Source organism: Apostichopus japonicus, chromosome 19 (genome assembly GCF_037975245.1).
Source record: "Apostichopus japonicus isolate 1M-3 chromosome 19, ASM3797524v1, whole genome shotgun sequence".
NCBI lineage: Eukaryota > Metazoa > Echinodermata > Holothuroidea > Aspidochirotida > Stichopodidae > Apostichopus > Apostichopus japonicus.
In genome coordinates this window covers 6,748,004-6,767,803 of record NC_092579.1, presented here as the reverse complement: position 1 = coordinate 6,767,803, position 19,800 = coordinate 6,748,004, and the positions used below count along the sequence as shown (strand labels likewise).

Below are 19,800 nucleotides of genomic sequence, written 5' to 3'. Positions count from 1 at the left end.
GGAAGATATACTTAAACTAAAAGACAAATGGCAAAATGAAAATGATCAAATATACTTGTGAAAATAATCATCGTAAACAAAATTGCATACATGTGCTTGCCCTGTATCCACTACCAGTTTTCAAGTGCAGAAGCACCTTGGGTCAGCTTTTCTTGTAACAGCTCCCTGACTTTAATTTAAGGAGTGAAAGTGCGACTAAAGTATTGAAACTCTCTTTCCTCTTACAACTGCAGTGCTGAATACTGAAAGCTACTGTATAATCCATGAATGAAAGATGCATAATGGGCTATACTGTTTGCTTCTCGCTTCTTTTTTTTCCCTTCTTCTTCTTCTTTTGATGGGAAGGGGGTAGGTGGTTTATAAGTGAAGTATGAAGCTTATAATAATTAATTTAGTGTTTCAGAAGTTAGTCCTTTTTCGAATAGTATACATACGTGTGTTCAATCTGTGTTTATCAGAGGCTACATGGTATCCATGTACTATCCTTCAGCAATACACATACTGTACACAGTATTACAATGGTCTGTCATGCAATCTTGCTTAGCTGCTTGGGCAAAACAACTCGTTAAACAAATCTGACCAATTGATGAGAAATTTACGCAGTTTTAATGTATGATATTACTTAACATTTGCTATCTGTACTGTTCAATTTAACTGATATGCCTATGGTAACCTTTGTAGTACAATGTCAATCCTTCTGTTTATAGCAATCCAACAACCATTGACATAAACTACTTTACAAAATGTTCTGATTCTTTGAAAGGAAATACATTCATTTTAAATTTGATCTGTTACCTACAGAAAAAATATTAATGAGAGGGTCATACGCAGCTGCTAAGTTATGTGATTTATTTACCCTCAAACATTACTGTGTTGGGATCCAAGCCTAGAGCAGTCATGGTTTTTCTTCTAATAAAATACACTAGGCCTACAAATTAAGCACATTAATTGGAAGTGACTGTGGTTTAGCTAATGCCTGCTGCCAGTGAAAGCGTTTTCTTGTACTAAGGCTACATCATACCAACAGTTAGCCCTATTGCTAAATAGTATCTTTGCAAAGAATTAGAACTACTAAGTTAGTGCTACATAACATACATGTATGTAATTAGTTATTAATCAACTTGCATTGGGGCTAACACTGTAACAGTAGCACTAACAACAAGTAACACATACCAATAAATATTTCAATGGCTAATATCTTAGGACGCAGGAAAGCGCTAGCTATGACGTTTACTATCCATTTTCTTTACTGGTCTAGGCTAATACTATCAGAAATGCCTTGAACTTCACACTATAATTAAAACAAAGTATAATACAGCTAGGCTCAAGGCTCAGGCACCTGCAGTGTCGGCTGTAGCTACGCCTACACACTTTGGTGTCGTCCATTGGCCAATGGCAAAAAAAGAGAAAATATCCTACCGTCTGTAGTCAATTTAACATTGCAATCAGCACAGATATTATTCCCAAGTTCTTCATCCTTTAATAACTCCAATAACCTATTTTTGTAAGAGGTCATCGTTCCAGAAAGTTCGGACAAGTTTACACTTTCAACTAAAAATTGTTTGTTGAGAAGTGTACGGATGTGACAAGATCACCGAAAAGTTATCCCCAAAACTTTTCCAAACTCCTGCACAGACAGAAGCAAACGTTTGCAAAATCTGATACGTAGCCGTATTAATCAGTGCGAGACACGTTATTCAACAACCTGCATACAACTCAACACTCTCTCAATATAATATAGTACAAAGTAAACTAAATGTATCCCAGTGTATATAGATATACAGTATGCCGACTTCTCCTCGGTGGTAAGGCACTTTGTAGACCTAACCGGTTACCCAATTGAACTTGTTCAGTGAAGCATCACCATAGCACACGTATCACGGCAATGCAGTTTATAACCGTTCACAAAGTTGAATACGGAATTCAAAGTCGCATATTCGAGCAGCGGCAAGGTAGTAAACGTGAGTGCTTTGACTTCCGCATTGTTTGCCAGTTATACGCAAACTTAGTTCAAGGTTAGAAATAACTTTTGACGTCAATCAACAATTTCTGGGCGTTATATGTATATCGGTCCGTAGTGAGGGCAGCGTACAGGAATATATAGTGTGTAAAAGTAAGTTGGCCTGACGTTTCGATCCTAGCAGGATCTTCTTCAAAGGCTAAATGACAAGTCATTTAGCCACTTGTCATTTAGCCTTTGAAGAAGATCCTGCTAGGATCGAAACGTCAGGCCAACTTACTTATACACATTCTCCTACACAGGCTCTCTAGTGGACAAGCAGTTTGCTAACAGTTTGATTTTATTTTGAATATATAGTGTGGCAGTTTTAAACATTGATTAATGCTCAGTGGTGTATCTGACAGCAAACCATAGAAAACGTATACGGTATATATAATGCATGCATAACGGTATAATTGTCTGCCGTGGGGTCCATAAATAATCACAATTTATTTGGTTTTTCCTGAACAAGAACATGTCTGGGTTCAAATGCCAGTCCCTCTAACTATTATTTTGCAGTAGATAAGGTATTTTTAACTGATTTTACTTCTATCTCAATCTATGATTACACAAATATATAAAAATTGGATATTGTACATTTGTACTACAGTTAATTGCCGAATAAAAAGGATTGAACATGGTAAAAAGGATTTTGTCGTTACGTCTTTAAATCTATTTTGAGACGTGAATCAAGTATTTCATTCAGTGATGTTCTGGTGATTTTCTTTTATAGATTTTTTATCAGTTATTAGATCTTATTTTAGGCTTGACGTCATCGCTATAGTTACACAATTTGCAAACCATCTGTTATATGCACCTCTAGTTTTGGAAATCCCCATTACGTCACGACTCTGCATACCTGCGCCTATATATTTGTATACCTTTTCTTTCTTTGTCAAAAGTCCGAATAATGAAACTCTTGGAACTTTTACAATAGCAGGTACTTGTACGTATTCATATGTTTGTCCTGATGTAGTGACAATAGTTACCGTGATTAAATGTTCCGTACATATTAGGTCACTTTGGACTTTTAGCAAGCTACATAAATATTGGTAACATTCTTGAAAACTTATTTCTTTGAGTATTTTTACTCTCATAATTATGCACAATCATACAGGAAAGAACAATCGGATAATTTAGATTGATCTATTTCTTCAAGCCTACTATTTAACCTTTGTAAACAAAGGTTTCCAGAAAGAACTTCCTTTTACCTTGGTAATTACTTGTTAACCATGAGTCACCTGAAAAATTCGAAAATAACAAATATAAGAATCTATTCATAAAGCTAAGGTCCGGGTTCCCAATGCAACTGTTGACGCACAGTTTAAGTCACCAATGGGGTTTAAAATAGAAATGGTCGTTAGAATAACAAGAAGCGAGTAAATAGCATGTCAGATCATGTAATGCAAATAAATTTATACAAGAAGTGATGCATTGGCGTGATAATGATAATACGATTACGGTATATCGTCACGTGAGGTACAGGGGGACAGGGGGGAAAGGGGGAGAGGGGGAGATGGTGAAAGGGAGAGAGAGAGAGGTAAGATTGAAATTAGGACTTTTTTTCATGTGATTCATATACATAAATGTGGGCTAAGTGTGAAGCTGAGAGTGATTATTTTATTTGAAGGAAATTTATTTATTACTTCCTAGTTAACTTTCGTTTGAAGAATTACATAACTTAAAGTGCTTAATTTGCATGAAAGTTTGATGAAACACATAACTTAAAGTGCATAATTGAAAGTTTTGAAAGTTTTGCAAGTGTGATGAATCTTCATATGGAAATAATAATAATTATAACTTTTTAGTCACTCTATCGTAAGAGTAGTATTTTTTCCTTCTCTATTGTTGTAATATTTAACAAAGCCATTGTGCACGTATTATTTTAGTAATATATATGCCCTATATAACAAGATTACTTACAAGTTGTACAAGAAGTAATTGAGATTTTGCGACGCGACTGACGCTGAGCGATTGTTTATTAAACAGTTGGTTCAATATTGACGTAATTCGATGAGTTTACCAAGAAAATGTGAATAGGCAATGCAAAGGGGGAATCCCATGCGTTTCCTTTGTGGGTTATCGCGTTTCGCAACTGTTGAATTATAACGGCGTAAACACGGAGCGCTTAAAAGGGTTAAACTAATCGAGAACCGAACGTAACAGGATCGGATTGAAAAGAAGAAAAAGAAGACCCTTAAAGGTCTGTTGTATTATAGACCCCAACTATAGCACGCTATCATGGAAAAGTTTCTTGAGATTACGTAATCGACCTGCCTTGGTTGATTAAATGACCTCTTTATACCAATTAGTAGGCCTATGCAACGCCTTGTATGAGGGTTTTTGTGTGAACGCTGTATGATGAACTGAACTGTAGACATGATACACATTTCCACACAATGTTTACATAAAGATCCTAATGGTATTAAGAAGCTATTCAGGCTAATTGGACAGCCTGAGGTCGATTTACGACCGTGGCAGGTCGAGTACGTAATCACAAAACTTTCCCAGCTATAAGCAGGCGCGTATCCAGGGGGGGGGGGTGTTGGGGGCGCGCGCCCCCCGGGTAAGGAAAAGAGGAGAGAAAATAAAAGAGAAGAAAAAAGGGAGAAGGAGGGGGAAAAAAAGAAAAGGAGGAGAGGAAGGAAGGGAAAAGAAAAAGAAAAAGAAAAAAATAAGAAAAAGGAGAAAAGGAGGGAGTAGAAGATAGCCAAGACCTCGGGAAGAGAAAGATCCCTATTATATACACAGGGTAGCCAGTGACAGATCAAGGATTACGGAGGGGGTGTGCACCTCACCCTACCCCTTACCCCGACAACTCCATTTTTGACGTTTCCGTTTTTCCTCTCTCACTAATGTACTTGAACTCGACCGAGTCGTCGGGGAACATAACGCATTTCGGGAAGGGGGCGACCGCCCCCCCAAGCAAATTTTCTTTATGACATCGCTAGTAATTTCAAAATAGACAATGCTTAGATGCAACTTACAAGGCCTGGGAAGTGTCATTTCCAGCGATCTGGGAGGCATTTTCGGCCAAAATTTTTCTTGCACGCTTCGCGCCGACTCATGGTGGCGCTTCGCTTAGATAGTTTGCCTACAGGCTTCGCCCGCCCTTGGCAATTACTCGCTACACGCCTGTTCGAATTTGTAAAGCAAAGAGCAGATATAACATCATATCAGTGAGCATTGAAATGCATGTTCCACGATGAACAGCCTCAAAAACTGTCAATGTGTGTAGTCAAAGGCGTAGGAGCCAAATTGGATTTGGGGGCTGTAATGACTTGCCCGAAAAAAAAGCCAAAATTTTTCGCGCGCGAAGCGGGCGTTCAACATTTCGATGCCAATATCATATAGGCAAGCATCGGTCATTACATTGTATGGCATCGTGTACCGCACGGTTCGTGAAAGTTGCACAGAATACCGCCGGATGCTAATGTAAACAACCAAATGTCTTATGTAGATGGAGATAAAGCATACAGATCCATTTATGTCAAAACTCTCTTTTACAGTAGTAATGTCGGCCAAGCTTACAACTTTATTTCAATTACCAAGGAGACCATTTTAAGCTATTCATTGCTATTTATTTTTCTTTCAGTAGGTGCCCGAAAAAATGGGGAAAAAATTGGGGGGGGGGGGCGGGGCTGCAGCCCCGCCTCCTACGGGACCTACGCCTATGAGTGAAGTGTTCGGTTTCGATATACCTGATATCGGAAATATCTGCTATTTTTCTGTTCCTTCAACCAAGTTTTGTAAAAGCCATTATAAGAGGTTGCAATATTTCTACACCAATAAATTAACTGTGTCTGAATTTTCGAAAATTTCCTCACCAACATTCTTCATCATACTTTCCTCTACTCGTTCAATTTGACCTGTCTGTTAGGGGTTCAAGGAGGTTTTTCTATATTGGTTGTCTATAGATTGAATTTTGTGCAACATCATGGGTATGTTTTGAAGTGATTTTATTCACGAGAAATGTGAATTTTCAAATTCTCAACAAGTAATGGGCTTAAAACCTTGAAAAGTGGGGCTTTCGGATATTGTGGGCCGTGACGTAGAATAACCTACAAAAGCAATGATCCATAGGACATGCAATCAGGTCGAACATGATGTGTGACTGGTGACAATCTTCAAAAAGGTTATGGATGGAAAAAACTTTTGGGAAATACTTGGTTCTCAGGCAAAAGTGTACATCTGGTTGCTCATTTTCAAGCCCGAGAAGTGCCATTTCCGGTGATCTGGGGGGTATCAAAACCAGAAATTTTCTTGTACGCTCCGCGCCAACCGATGGTGACGCTCCGCTTAGATAGTAATTCGCGCCCCCCGGGTTAGAAAATCCTTGATACGCGCCTGATAAGCGTGCTATAATTGGAGCCAATAAAGCAGATCTTTAAACGGACTGACAGAATGAATGTCCCATTCTGTAACTACAAATTTATTATTATTTATTCACTTATTATTTATTAAATTGATTATTATTTATCTATGGAGTGTAAGCGCATTGGTTAACGCCGCTGCCTTCCAATCATAAGGTCCCTAGTTCGAGTCACTCCAAAGATTAATGTATGTCGACCAGTTACAGAGTTGTTGACGATTGACAATTCATAATTATGGACGTTAAATATGAATCTTATGATTCGGTCAGCTTGCGGCCTTGATAAGCCAACGGCGAGGCTTCTTCGCGAGTTCCTGCTTGCAGGAGGATCTAAAATACATACATAGGTGCCTACATACAAAAAGCATTTCAGTATAGATACCCTAGTGTCATCAGTTCGTTATAAAGATATTTTACTACTTTGTAGGTACAAATGATTAACTTAATTTGTGGGAGGGGCTTAAGTGTGGGGTCTTTGTACCACACATGTGTGTGGATCCTAACAGAGTAACAGTTGAATATCTCATTGTTGCGATAGATATCAAAGCCTTTGTAATGAATAATTCAGCTTCCATGATACAGGATTTTTTGGCTGTCTTTGAGTGTTTCACTGGTACCTTTAATTTTCTTTCCTACCTGGCATTTTGTAAAAGAAACGTTGTCCAATACTACTATCCAAAGGGGACTGAAATCGTTTATGCATTTATATATATATATAAATATATATATATATAGATTTTCATTTATATATATTCATTTGCCTTTGTAGTTTACCTCCATTGCATATATATATATATATATATATAAATATATATATATACATATATATAAATGAAAATCGTAATGAGTTGGAAATCAAGAACAGTGAAAAACTTTCAGCCTCCACCGGGATTCGAACCACGGGCCTTCCGCTCTGTACGCGGACACCCTAACCACTAGGCTATGGCGCTGATTGTATGTCCAGAGGTTCGGAACCGGTATATATACGGTATATAACCGGTATATATATATACGAGCAGGCACCATACATACATATATATATATATATATATTTACACACACATATATATATATATATTTATATATATATATATATTGTAACACTGTTACTGTAAAGTTGTGGAACAATGGGAGTTCTGTGTAGGTGTGGAACCATTGTGGTAGTTTAAATCCCCTTGGAATTATATAGGGATTATCTCTCCTGGCATTCAGTAACCAGCTGTAATTGTTGGCAGATTATGGCTTTGGGGCTGTCCCTATGGATCGGCATGTGGTATCAGGATTATCCTGGGATTGTGATGTAACACATGTGATATTTTCTATGGATACTCATGTGATCACATTCATCTCTGTGAATGAGTACACTTGTTTGGGGATGGTAGGAATGCAATGTAGTATTTGTGTATTATGTCTAAAGCTAAGTTGTAAGGTAAAGTTCATCATTTGTATACATGTGGTATTTCCACATACTTTTAAGGGATTAATATAAAATGCATTACCAAGGAGGAACAGGACAGTCTACTCTGGTTGATGTTGGAAGAAGCATTCTTGATGGTAGGCTTCAGGGCCACGTAGCCTCAAGTTTGTACCACATATCCATGACAACACACTTAACATTACTGTAAGAAGAGCTCTTTTCAATATATCGCTGCTAAAAATACCATCACCTCTCTGGATTTATTTTGTGTTCATATTAATTCTCTGGCCAATTACAATACTACATCTTAGGCCAAGAACCCTGAATCAGCTGGCGGGCGCTACTCACAGAGGAAAGTGTTACAATATATATGTATTTTGCCTTCACATGTATGCATATATGTATACCAGGAATTTCTCAACACCCATCATCCTTCACATGTATGCATATATGTATTCCAGGAATTTCTCAACACCCATCATCCTCCCATCTGCTCAAAACGAGAACTGGTATCTTTAAAATATGAAGAATATTTTTTCATATTCTGAAATTACAAAGTATACTATAAAAACACCACACAGTAAAGGAAACAAGAATAAGTGTTAATTGATCAATGCAAACACTTTATTTCTCTGTGTAAGGACTTTCATCCACTTCAGAGTTTATGTGAAACCTCCAGCCAGTGGAGATTACAAATATTACTGATTCCACTCTCAAATTCCATTAACTGGTAGGAAAGAGCTTTGGTAGTGCAAGGAGCCAACCAAATTAGCAACAAACGGACACCACACTGCATGAACTGAGGCCGTAACTGGACACCCTACATACCCTTAGTATGAGAAGTAGACTTAACCCGTCCTCCCCCCCCCCCCGCCCCAACTTGTGACGCTATACCCTAACTGACACCACCGACACTTATGAATAGTGGGAGGATGGAAACAGTTAGATGATAGAATCTTGGGGATGGATTGAAAAAAACATAGTAAACCAACACTATATTTTGTATAACTTTTTGAGGGGAAAGAAACAATAAGGTGGCAGCAAACGCCTTGTCACCAATGAGTGTATTAATTCAACATTCCACACATTGCCATCTGTGTTGTACTACTTCAGGTATGTATGTGTCCTTTACCGACCTCAGTCTATGCAAGAATAACCATGACAGACACACATTACCGAGTCCCAATCAACAGACGACCATGATAAAACCCATGAGTTGTATCATCCATTCATATTACTTATAATTCTTCATGTAAAAACTCATATTGCCTCAAAAGTTTTCAAGGTCAAAACAAACATTTCGGATTTAGTAAACAATGGAACTTAAAGTCGTATAGTACTTTAGGAATAAGCTATTGCATATTAAATACCAGACCAAACTTTCGCACGCAAAGTACAATTTCAACTCCTCACTGAATGACTTGTACCTTTGACAAAACACTCACGTAATTTACACAATAAACAACTGCAACCTCTCGTCAAAAAAACAAAACAATTCCTCTCAGTGGTATAGACCAGCCTTAATGTCAGGTTCTGACTGTTATCACCGACAGTTACTATGGCAACCACTGATTGATACTACCTTCATGAATACCCACAGTAGAATGGTCAATCCTAAAAACCAAAGAAACCTTATTTACTTCATAATTTATTCATGCGTATTCACAAGTGTTGTATGATAATTTCCCCTGGCTGACATGCATGTGATATAACCAGCGACCAGAATTCCTTACGCAACTCTTGAATGATTACTCCAAATTTCACATTATGCTAGAAAAGAAAATTCTCCCAGATTAGCTCATTCAAACATTGTTCATTCTCGATTGTTACTTTAGACATCCTTATCATACTCTATAATCCATAACGTTTCCATATTCCTACGACATTAGACATCCTAAATATTGGGTAATATCTTGTGATATGTTCATCCTTAAGAGTTCCTGAAAATTGGAAATTCACAAACGTAAACTCTTTCGACCATTGATGCTAAACCTGCAAGTTGAATTATGTATGGCACTTATGTAGAGAATGCATATATCCTACAAAAAAGGATATATATACCCCAACATATAGAATACATATACACTGCACACAAAGGAGATATATACCCATGCATGGAATACACATATTACACGCACAGAATACATGTATCCGTGAACAGAACACATACATCCCATGCAGAGAATACACATATCCCATTGATAGAATACACATATCCCATGCAGAGAATACACATATCCCATTGACAGAACACATACATCCCATTGATAGAATACACATATCCCATTGATAGAATACACATATCCCATTGATAGAATACACATATCCCATTGATAGAATACACATATCCCATGAACAGGATAAACATATCCCATGAACAGGATAAACATATCCCATGCAGAGAATACACATCCCATTGACAGAATACACATATTCCATGAATAGAATACACATATTCCATGAATAGAATACACATATCCCATTGACAGAATACACATATTCCATGAATAGAATACACATATCTCATTGGCAGAATACACATTCATCCCATGCACAGAATATACATATGCACCTGAACAAACTAACCTATGTCCCATGGGAAGAAATTGTGGAATGTTTGCCACTGATACCGTGTAAACACAAACACTTAATTACACAAAACAATTGCTTCTTAAAACAGTTAATGTGTCAAACAGAGAAGGATGAGATAATGAGAAGCCAACTTTATGGGAAGGCAGTGATGTACTCGTACTCGGTGATCAGTGTGGTGATTGGACGTTCAGTTATACAACAATCAGTTTCTCTAGTGATGTATGGTACAAAAAGAAAAAAAAAAAAAAACTCTTTACAATTTACAACACAGAATTTGAAAAGAGTAGAGAGATTATCCAATAGAGGAAGTTTCAAGAGACCTCAGACTAATTGCTCTACAAACCCCATAGGTGGTGACAGATCTTAATATAGGTATTTCATTACTCTGGGATAGGGAAGAGGGATGGGATAGGACGCATACTGTATAACAATGTACCCCCCACACACCCAACATTCAAGCTAGATATAAAGGGAAGTAGTATCTGTTCTGATCCTCAATATGAGGATGCATCCTTTATAAGTGTTTAATTTACTGCCTTCTGAGTCAACTAATACTTAAAGGGGTGCTTACTGTTGTTATAATAACCTAATCCAGTCACTTGCTACAATACTATGTCTATTTTCATATAAGAGGCAGTGAAACTTTTCTCCTTAATAGGGACAAAAATTAAAAAAACCTGTCTGACAAAATGTACTCATATGTTTTTGCTGAATGGAAAGAGAAGTCAACGATAGGTGTGAGTGGTGGTTGGGGGGGGGGGGGGGTTCTGTTACTGCTTTTCTGTAACAGCTTTAAACTTTTCCCAATATGATCAACAATATACTTCTGAGACAAGCTTACAAAATGAGTTACCTTATATGAGCAACAACTTTATCAATTTAACTGAGGGTATTTAACTGAGGCAGCAATTGTCAGCAAGGCAGCAGTTATAAGGTAGTCAGAAGTGGGGTACAGAATCCACATCACTTCCTTATGATCGACATGCTTGCTTTACTTTCACAGATATAAAAGTCATCTATCCTCAATATCACCCCCCCCCCCCCCCACTCTGAGAGACTGATACTGAGGAATTTTCTTCATATTTTGACTACATCTGTGTTGGGTTATTTCAAGGCAATCTCTCCAGTAATGTATGATATACAATGTTCTCTACCCCAAAATTTCCTTCCAAACTGTTAAATACTACTCTGTTAAGAGTTGTGTAAATTTGCCCTTGTACCCAGAAAAAAAATGATGAAACTGGTTAGAGCAGAAGTTAGATTGCTCAAAGATACCACCAAGATAGTATTAGAGGTATCATCATCCTAACCACAGCAATATGAAATTTTTATGAGTAAATCAATTCTCTTTAGGAAATATCATCGCAAAAGCAATTCAACATTCTCTTTAAAGAAGTAATAATTATCTTCAAAGTTAGATAAAATTCCTTTAAGAAGTATCACCATCATAACTGTAATCATCATCATCACCCGAGTTACTTAAAATACTTTTTTCAGAAGTATCATCATCAAAGAAGGATGAACATCTCTACAAAAAGTATCATATTTAACAAAGGTAATTGGAATTATTTTCTAGGAAATATCATCAATGATTTCTAAGATGTGGACAAAATTCTCTTAAAGCAGTATCATCACCACAGTTACTTGAAATTCTTTATCTCAGGTATCATCATCATCATCATCATCAAAGGAGGATGAACATCTCTTCAAGAAGCATCATATTTAACAAAGGTAATTGAAATTCTCTTCTTGGAAAATTTCATCATCATCTAAGACGTAGACAAGCTTCTCTTTGAGCAGTATCATCACCAGAGTAACTTGACATTCTCAATCTGAGGTATCATCATCAATCATCATCAATCACTGAGCAGATTTTAACTTATCAAACTTAATGTAGCAGTGGTCACATTGCCAACTATGTTTGGCTTTTGACTGTCTTTGCACCAAAAGGAAAAAGAAATAAGAAGTACAGTAACCATTGGGCAAAGAATTTAATGTTTGATGGGGTCTTGCATGAGTCACCAGGTATTCTCTTTCATTGCAACTGAATGAAAAATGAATTAAAATATGTCTTTTTTTTTAAGTCAAAATACTCTGTAATCTACCATAATATATCTATATATATATAAAAAAAAGTTATCATTGCTAGTGACAAAACGCATTTGAATGTTATTGGCTGTATTTTTGTGCGTGAAACTCGTGCAAGAGCCCCATCGAACATCAAACGTGAAAGACAGATCTTGTATGGATTTGGACCGGAGTACATACCAAGCTGTAAACGTTTAGTTTTCATCTTATTGAACTAATTTCCATTTATTGTGAGTGACATAAAAGGAGCTACAGAACCTTCACATCCCCCCCCCCCCCTAACTATCCTATTCGGGCAGCTGTTTAACCAAATGTCTCATTTTGTCTTAAACTTGCAAGCTAAAAAGATCTAGCTATGTGTTTTTCTCATGTAAAGTTATGATGAGTTTCTTGGCTCAGTACATGTGCAACACAGTGACCTGCAGTATGCCTTAGTTGACCTCTTGATTAAATGCTCCACTTCTGAAATTCAGAACTCTGCTACGAGGAATCACGACCCATCTTTCGATGGGAAATCAAAGATACCCGGAAAACAGGGATGTCCCTTACCTTTATTACATTTGCATGCAACAGTGAGGTTTGTTCTTGTCAAGGTTTCATTTCCATTTGCCTATTTATCCATTCTTTCTACACTATTATTGCACCTGACAAAACACAGGCTTAAAAGGTCTGTGTAACAGAAGACCTGGGTACAAAAGACAAAAAAAAAAAAAACTCCACAAAATTCTGCTAAAATAGGAAGCCATAATTAGCCATATCAATATAAGAGCAATTACAGGTTTCATAGCTAAGTTTATGGCTCAACAAAGATAAAAACAAATGTGGAGTCTAGCTGCCTCAGTTCACAGAACATTGTACGAAACATTCGCAATGTTAAAAAAAAAAGGAAAAAAAAAGTTAACATCTTTGGCAAGAGGAGATTTGCAGCTTAAAACCTCAGTTGCTGCGAAGGACATACAAATGACAAAAGTATACTGGTTGGAATATAATGCGTGGAACTTTGTAGTAATGAACAAAACCTGACCTCATTGAGCAGGACATCTATGACTTCCTCATTCCAAACTTTGACTCAAACATATCAATACAGAAGAAATGAAACATACGAGTGAATCCTGTTTACCCAATGTTAACCCATTGCACCCTTGGATTCTAACTATGACCAAAATGTTTGCATAACTTTTATATTACCCCTGTCTAAACTAAGAGATTTTTATTAGTTTATGACCAATTCTCTATTTTTGTTTCGTTGTTGAGAAAGGCTAGTGAGACCATCCATTGCTATTCTCACATTCACTGTCTCAGTGTATCTTCTTTCTACTCCACTGTAGAGATATGTTTTGAAATCTAACCCTAAAGACCTCTAACCCTTAATGGTATGGTACAAGCATCCCTAGATATTTAGTATTCAAGCTACCAGCACATAAGCCATATTACTCTTATGTATATATATGTATATATATATATTAACCCATCATACTCATATCGATCATTTCAAAACTTTTGAACAATTGAAATAACGTAGAAATTAGGGGAGTGGGTTTGCGGGGGGGGGGGGGGGGGCATGACTCCCAAAAAAGTAAGGAAGAATAAAAGAAAAAAAAAGCAGACTTTTGCCCAAGATTGACAGACATTCTGCCCTGAACAGAATGCGATAAAGTTCCGTTAAATTTAGGGCAAAACTCTTACGAGGTTTATACCCGGCTTGTTACCTTAGCTGACTCCTTAGCACTAGTAAAGCTCCATCTTACATAAAAATTGAAATTTCATTTCACATCCTCTCTCCCTGTTTGCATTGACACTTCTCTCCGTTTTCTTATTTTTTTGTTTCTATTTTTTCATCTGTAGCAAGAATTTCTGATATTTATCTTCCAAACAAAAAGGAACAAAAATATAACAGTACTCATGGATGAGTGAGGAGGGGGACCACAACGGAACCGTTCCCCTCCCGTCACCCTCGACGACGACAACGAGCACAAGAAACAAGCAACGTCATTCTTGCCGTCAAACAATGCTCCTTCACCACACCTCCAATTTTCCTTCCTTTTATTTTTAAATAGCATCATGAGCAAATTCTGTAAAGAAACAAAAGAGAATTTGGTCATGCTGCACGTTTAACATGTACATGGTGGTTGGTGGTTGTGGTGAAGGTGGTGGTGGAACACAAACTGGGAATAAAAAGTAAACAGAATTGCCCATATCAAAGTTTTAAGAGTACAATAATCCTTGTACATAGAAAAAAAAAAGAAGCATTCCTGTAGAAAAGGGAGGTCCAGTTTTTCCTCTACATCCCTTTCGATTTCAATGAAAAATTGGTCTTCACCCACCCAACCCGACAGTTATCTTGACCTTGGACAAGGTGTAACCAGATGGGGAAACAGTTGGAAGCCCCAACGGTTTTAGACAGTACAAATACAACTCCAATAGGCAGTCATAGATCCCACTTCTATTTCGCTTTCCGTTCTTTATGGTCTCCTTTTCTCCATGGTTTTATTTCTCTTGGGTCTCCGATCTTCCTAGTCCCACTTTTTCGTACAAAAAAAAAGGAGGGAGTGTCAGGCACCCACGGAAACACAATTGATTGCAAAAAGTAGGTGTGCAAGTTCTATTTTCCTTTTCAGAGTTCTCGATCTTCCAAGTATCTATATTCAAACGTAAAGCCTTCCTTCTTCCTCTGTCCCCATTTCTCAAAGTCAAAGTAGATGTACGTTCCCTGTAAATTAACGACATTCAAAGAATTAGCTTTTCATTTACACAGCAAGGGGGAAAATGCATAAAACAAATTGAACACCAAATAAATATAATACGGCCTAACCTATTGAGATGGCGTGCAAGTGCGATGGTACACCTATAATCAATGCTTAAAGTGTGGTATATTTGCGCAGTAAAAAACAAACAAACCCATAAGTAAATATTTTACATTTATAAACTCCCCCTATGTTTCAAAGGGTAAACAACAAGCAGGGATGTGCACAGGATTTCCTGAGTGCCTAGTTTACTGATCGCCGTCCTGGGGGAGGGGTCTTAGGGGGAGGGGCGTCCCCCTCCCCTTTGAGAATTTTTTAGATTTTTGAAGGTGCTCAGATGCCAAATGCATGCTGGCACTTGTGTTGCTTTTTAAGCACATACACAAGTACTAGTTTTGCTAACAATTTACATTTTTTAATTTTTGTTTTAGTGAAATATATATTACATACCTGGTAAAGTTATTAGTTTGTTTCAAAAAGATTTTACAAGGGACCGATTGAGAACTGTAAGTAATGTTTCTCGCATGCGTAACTGATGAATTATTAGTCTGTATGATTTTGGCATAGGCTAGGCCCAATTTATGTTGAATATATTGTTAGGAATGTCGGGATATTAGATGAAAATAGTGCTGGGCGGGATTCACGATTTTTAAGACAGTGCTGGGCGGTAAGTTTTAGTGCTGGGCGGTGCCGCCCAGTGCTGCCCAGTGTGGGCACATCCCTGAACAAGGATAATTCATCACATTGAAAGCTCAGTTACTGAAGATGCTTCACCTTAGCATGTATATTTATATATATACGCTAGGTTTATCAGATTTCATTAGAGCCTTATAGTTTTTGATATAGTTGCTGCTGTACCTGTTCAAACTCATCTGTGATGGTCTTGGGTTCCTCATGCCTCTGAAACCACATCATATATTTTGTATGGAATCTCCATGATTGCCTCTTCAGTGCTTTGGCCGCAAGATACTGTGCTCTTGTTCCCTGATGTAGAAGGCAAAATAAGCATGATGATGTCAAAACGGACAATAAAATGAAGCGAAATGAAGCATTCTTTGATGGTACCAAACTTGAGTAGAAGTCTGCCTTCCTCCTTTTTTTCTTAAAATGTCACCATGGAAATGCAGGGGAGTGTCACAAAATTATGAATTCCATGGAACTTCAGATTCAAAAGGAAGTTCCAAAACTGTCACAGAAATATTAAAAAAGTGTGTCGTGACTTTTTTTGTCAGTTTAGCATATCTAGCAGATTTATTCAGTTTGTTTCTGTAGTAAAGTACTCGCTGCTTAAGGTTGTAAAAAACCTTGAAAAACTCAACTACCGCTTGCAGGACAAGTACTCCGTTTAGAAGGATTTGAGGAAAGCAAGAGGGCTTGAGAACCATTCATCTCTCTGTGGGTTGCAAAGTGAGAGCTCCTCTGGAAAGCAGTGCTCTGCACTGAGCAGGACTACCCTCATTAAAGATGACAATAATAAAAAATAAAAATAAATACCAAACAGCACCAGTTAGACTAAGAAAATTGGACAGACATATCTAAGAATGGGACTAACCTCCTGGTAGTAAAAAATAAAAAACAATGTCTCTGTTGAGAGCCTCATGAAGAAATCTAATGAATCCATGCGGGCAGGCATGTGCTGGCAATGATACAGGGGTGTCGGGTAAGGGTTCCTCGGTAAGTGTAACCTGGCAAAGAAATAATACTTTTATTTTAAACTACTCGATTAAAGCAGCAACAGTAGTTTGGTTTCTCAAGAAAGATTGGAATTTCCTTCAATTTTGTCAAGCAAAGAAAGAAAGGAAAGAATATAAAGTATTGAATTTGTCCTACGTATATTCAAAACGAAACAAAACAAACAAGTCACATATGGATTTATTTGCAAGCTTCCTGTAACTTCAAAATGACTCAAACAAATATTATTCTTATGTAAAATATCTCTTGTCATATCATGTTAAGGTTTTTCCAGGCTGATATTGGACACCATTGGATATTGGACATGATTGTATATTGGCCATGCAAGGGATAAAGTAAGCATTCAGAATATTATTAATCAAGAGTATAAATAAACATATTCACAACGTTTGGGAATACCCCTTAAGCTTACTAGTCTCTTCATTTTGTTTAATGAATTTTCACCTTAAAGCCACTGACCAGGCATTCATGGAAACAAGAAAGTGATGAAATCTTATCTGTGTGGACAAATGAAGGTCAAACCGAGAAATACTTTTCTGACCCCCTCCCTCTCTCTTTACCTGAGCCTTTCAGAATCAGATGGATGAGGTGGATGTATGAAGGCTGACTCCATCATATTCTGCTGATATTGTTGATCCTTCGTTAACGTCACCGGCCCGAGGGGTGCCACCCCTTTCAATCTGGGGATTAGAGTCTCCTGGAGCTGTGTTGACGCACCCGCTGATTGAGATGCTGCTGACGTTACCACCGGAAGCGTTGTTGCTGTCGACATGGGCGTGGGGGTCGTTGAGGAAGGCTGACTAACTGATGGAGGGGCATCATTCAATGAAGTACTGTCGTATAATACTGAAGAAGAAGAAAAAACAAAACCAAATAAAACAGGCCTCTGTTACGGCAAGATTCATCGTACAATTAAGTTATAATGGTGCTACCAATCTTGGTCACTTTCACTATCAACACCAAGTATTATTAAAAATGGCATATATACTCTTAATAAATGGGTACAAACCAAATGGACCTTTTTTTAAATGAGTCAACAGTTGTTATGTCATTTACAAAAAATATTACAATTAATCACATGATAAGAAGCCAAAAGGAAGAATACAAAATAATATTTATTTACAGTTTTTTGGGGGGTTTTCTTTTCATTACAAATTTGCAAATGATACTTGACTTGTTACATTAATAAAATTCATTCTTATGGAGTTGAAAAATTTAAGCAACTGGTCTCAAAAGATTTTAAGCATTTTATATATCAAAAACCCACTATCAGTCCAAGGCCGGCTTAAGCATTTGAACCCATTTATGGGCTCATATCAACACTCCCCTATCACAAAATAAATGTATTACAACCCAAACTCTGATTGTATAGGTCATCTAAAAGCAACAGGCTGGTCACTAGGACACAAAAGTTACAGCGATTGAAGGTATCATGCAATGTGTTCTAGGTCTCACTGTCAGGTTTTTTGAACTAATAAAACAGAAGCATTTCCTCCATTCCTATAAGTAATATGCATTCATAGCTTATGATCTATATTTAATATACCATAACTTGGTTTTTGGTACTCCAACAATACTGAGAAAAACCACTCAAGTTCCTGAGCCACATGAAAACCAACATTGCCACATGTAAACAACCTTTGGCACCATATAAAAGCCTGCTCGGCTACATGAAAACCACCATTTGCCACATAAAACCCCCTCTTTTTCACCTTCGAGGAACTTTTCAAGCTTGACTTGAGATGATTGAAGGCATCAGAATGTTTTTTCCCCACAAAAACATGAGGAAATATGACCAATTTGCAGCTGGGCGGTTAGTACATGTGATAAACTTTGTTCTGATATTGTAGCACAAAAGCCAAAAACCAACAAGGTCAAAGTGAAGAGTTCATGTAGCAGCTATGTGATCATGAAGTAACTTACCCCTAGATTTTAAGTAACCAGGTGCTTGAGATGACTCTAGCCCTGAGCTTATGACAACTTTTTGAGCCATTATTTTCAGTGAGGACATATTGCTATCATCCTGCAAATGAGAGAAAAATAAATACCAAGTCATATCCACCAAAAATACAAAACAAACAAAGAAACAAACGAAAAAGTAAGAAAAAAGAAGAATGCTCACTACTCAATCTTGCCCACCCTAGGTCGTGCAAGTTTCATCTTGCATCACGTACAATTAAAGTGAAGTTGAATGATCGCATGTTTTTTTTTTGTCACCTTCAGAAGGGACTTGAAATGCTCTAATTCTTTAAGCTGACACACCTTACTGCAACCCCGAGTTTGTTCAATTCGCTTTAAAAGCTTGATACTTTTTAAAGGAGTGAGTAAATCTGAGACTTTTGCAGATGTAATGTTGTCTTGTCTTTAATACTGGCTTACACCGAGTCATGCTAACATGTTATGGTATGTTATTGCATTGCCCTGTCGTCCACTGTCAGACCGCTAGATCCAACTGTGTGACTCAGAAACTAGCACAAATAACATTTTTGTAGTTTAGCGAGATCTGATAGCACATCAGCAATAGTAACATCACAGCATATTGCGCTGCTTCAAACAAGTTCTTACAATTTATCTAATTTACAGCACAAGAACAGAAATTTCATACCAGAGATACGGCTGGTAATTTTGTTTTCATCATATACAATTCACATCGGTGGAAACTGTAATGTCTCACCCGGTTACAATTATTTAGGGCAAGTAATCTCTGATAGGACTGCAGCTATCAAGGAAACATACACATCCAACCACTAACACATGCATCTGTGAATCCCTACCCCCCCCCCCCAAAAAAACACAAGAAATGATGATCATATTCTGCAAGGCTAGCTGGTTACCTACAATACTTCTCTGGGAGATAGGCCTTTATTGCTTTACACTCAGTTAAGTGATATTGTTT

At 37.4% G+C, this 19,800-nt stretch overlaps 2 protein-coding genes across 5 annotated transcripts in view; both read right to left on the bottom strand.

The window, feature by feature from the left end:
- Window positions 1-1,980, bottom strand: part of LOC139960435 (arf-GAP with dual PH domain-containing protein 1-like) — a 38,106-nt gene extending 36,126 nt beyond the window's left edge. For all 3 annotated transcript variants that reach the window (XR_011790516.1, XR_011790517.1, XM_071958779.1), the window contains exon 1: window positions 1,420-1,980. Coding sequence is in view for 1 of the 3 variants with exons in the window: in XM_071958779.1 (XP_071814880.1) it covers window positions 1,420-1,516 (97 nt within the window). In the remaining 2 variants the exon portion in view is untranslated. The remainder of the gene's footprint in view (window positions 1-1,419) is intronic.
- Window positions 1,981-8,390: 6,410 nt separating this feature from the next.
- LOC139959429 (CCR4-NOT transcription complex subunit 3-like) overlaps window positions 8,391-19,800 on the bottom strand; it is a 33,901-nt gene continuing 22,491 nt past the window's right edge. For both annotated transcript variants that reach the window (XM_071957034.1, XM_071957035.1), the window contains 5 exons: window positions 18,828-18,927; window positions 17,465-17,750; window positions 16,765-16,897; window positions 16,071-16,196; window positions 8,391-15,178 (listed from right to left, as the gene is read on the bottom strand). In XM_071957034.1, the coding sequence (XP_071813135.1) occupies window positions 15,083-15,178; window positions 16,071-16,196; window positions 16,765-16,897; window positions 17,465-17,750; window positions 18,828-18,927 (741 nt within the window). In that variant the 3' untranslated portion in view covers window positions 8,391-15,082. The remainder of the gene's footprint in view (window positions 15,179-16,070; window positions 16,197-16,764; window positions 16,898-17,464; window positions 17,751-18,827; window positions 18,928-19,800) is intronic.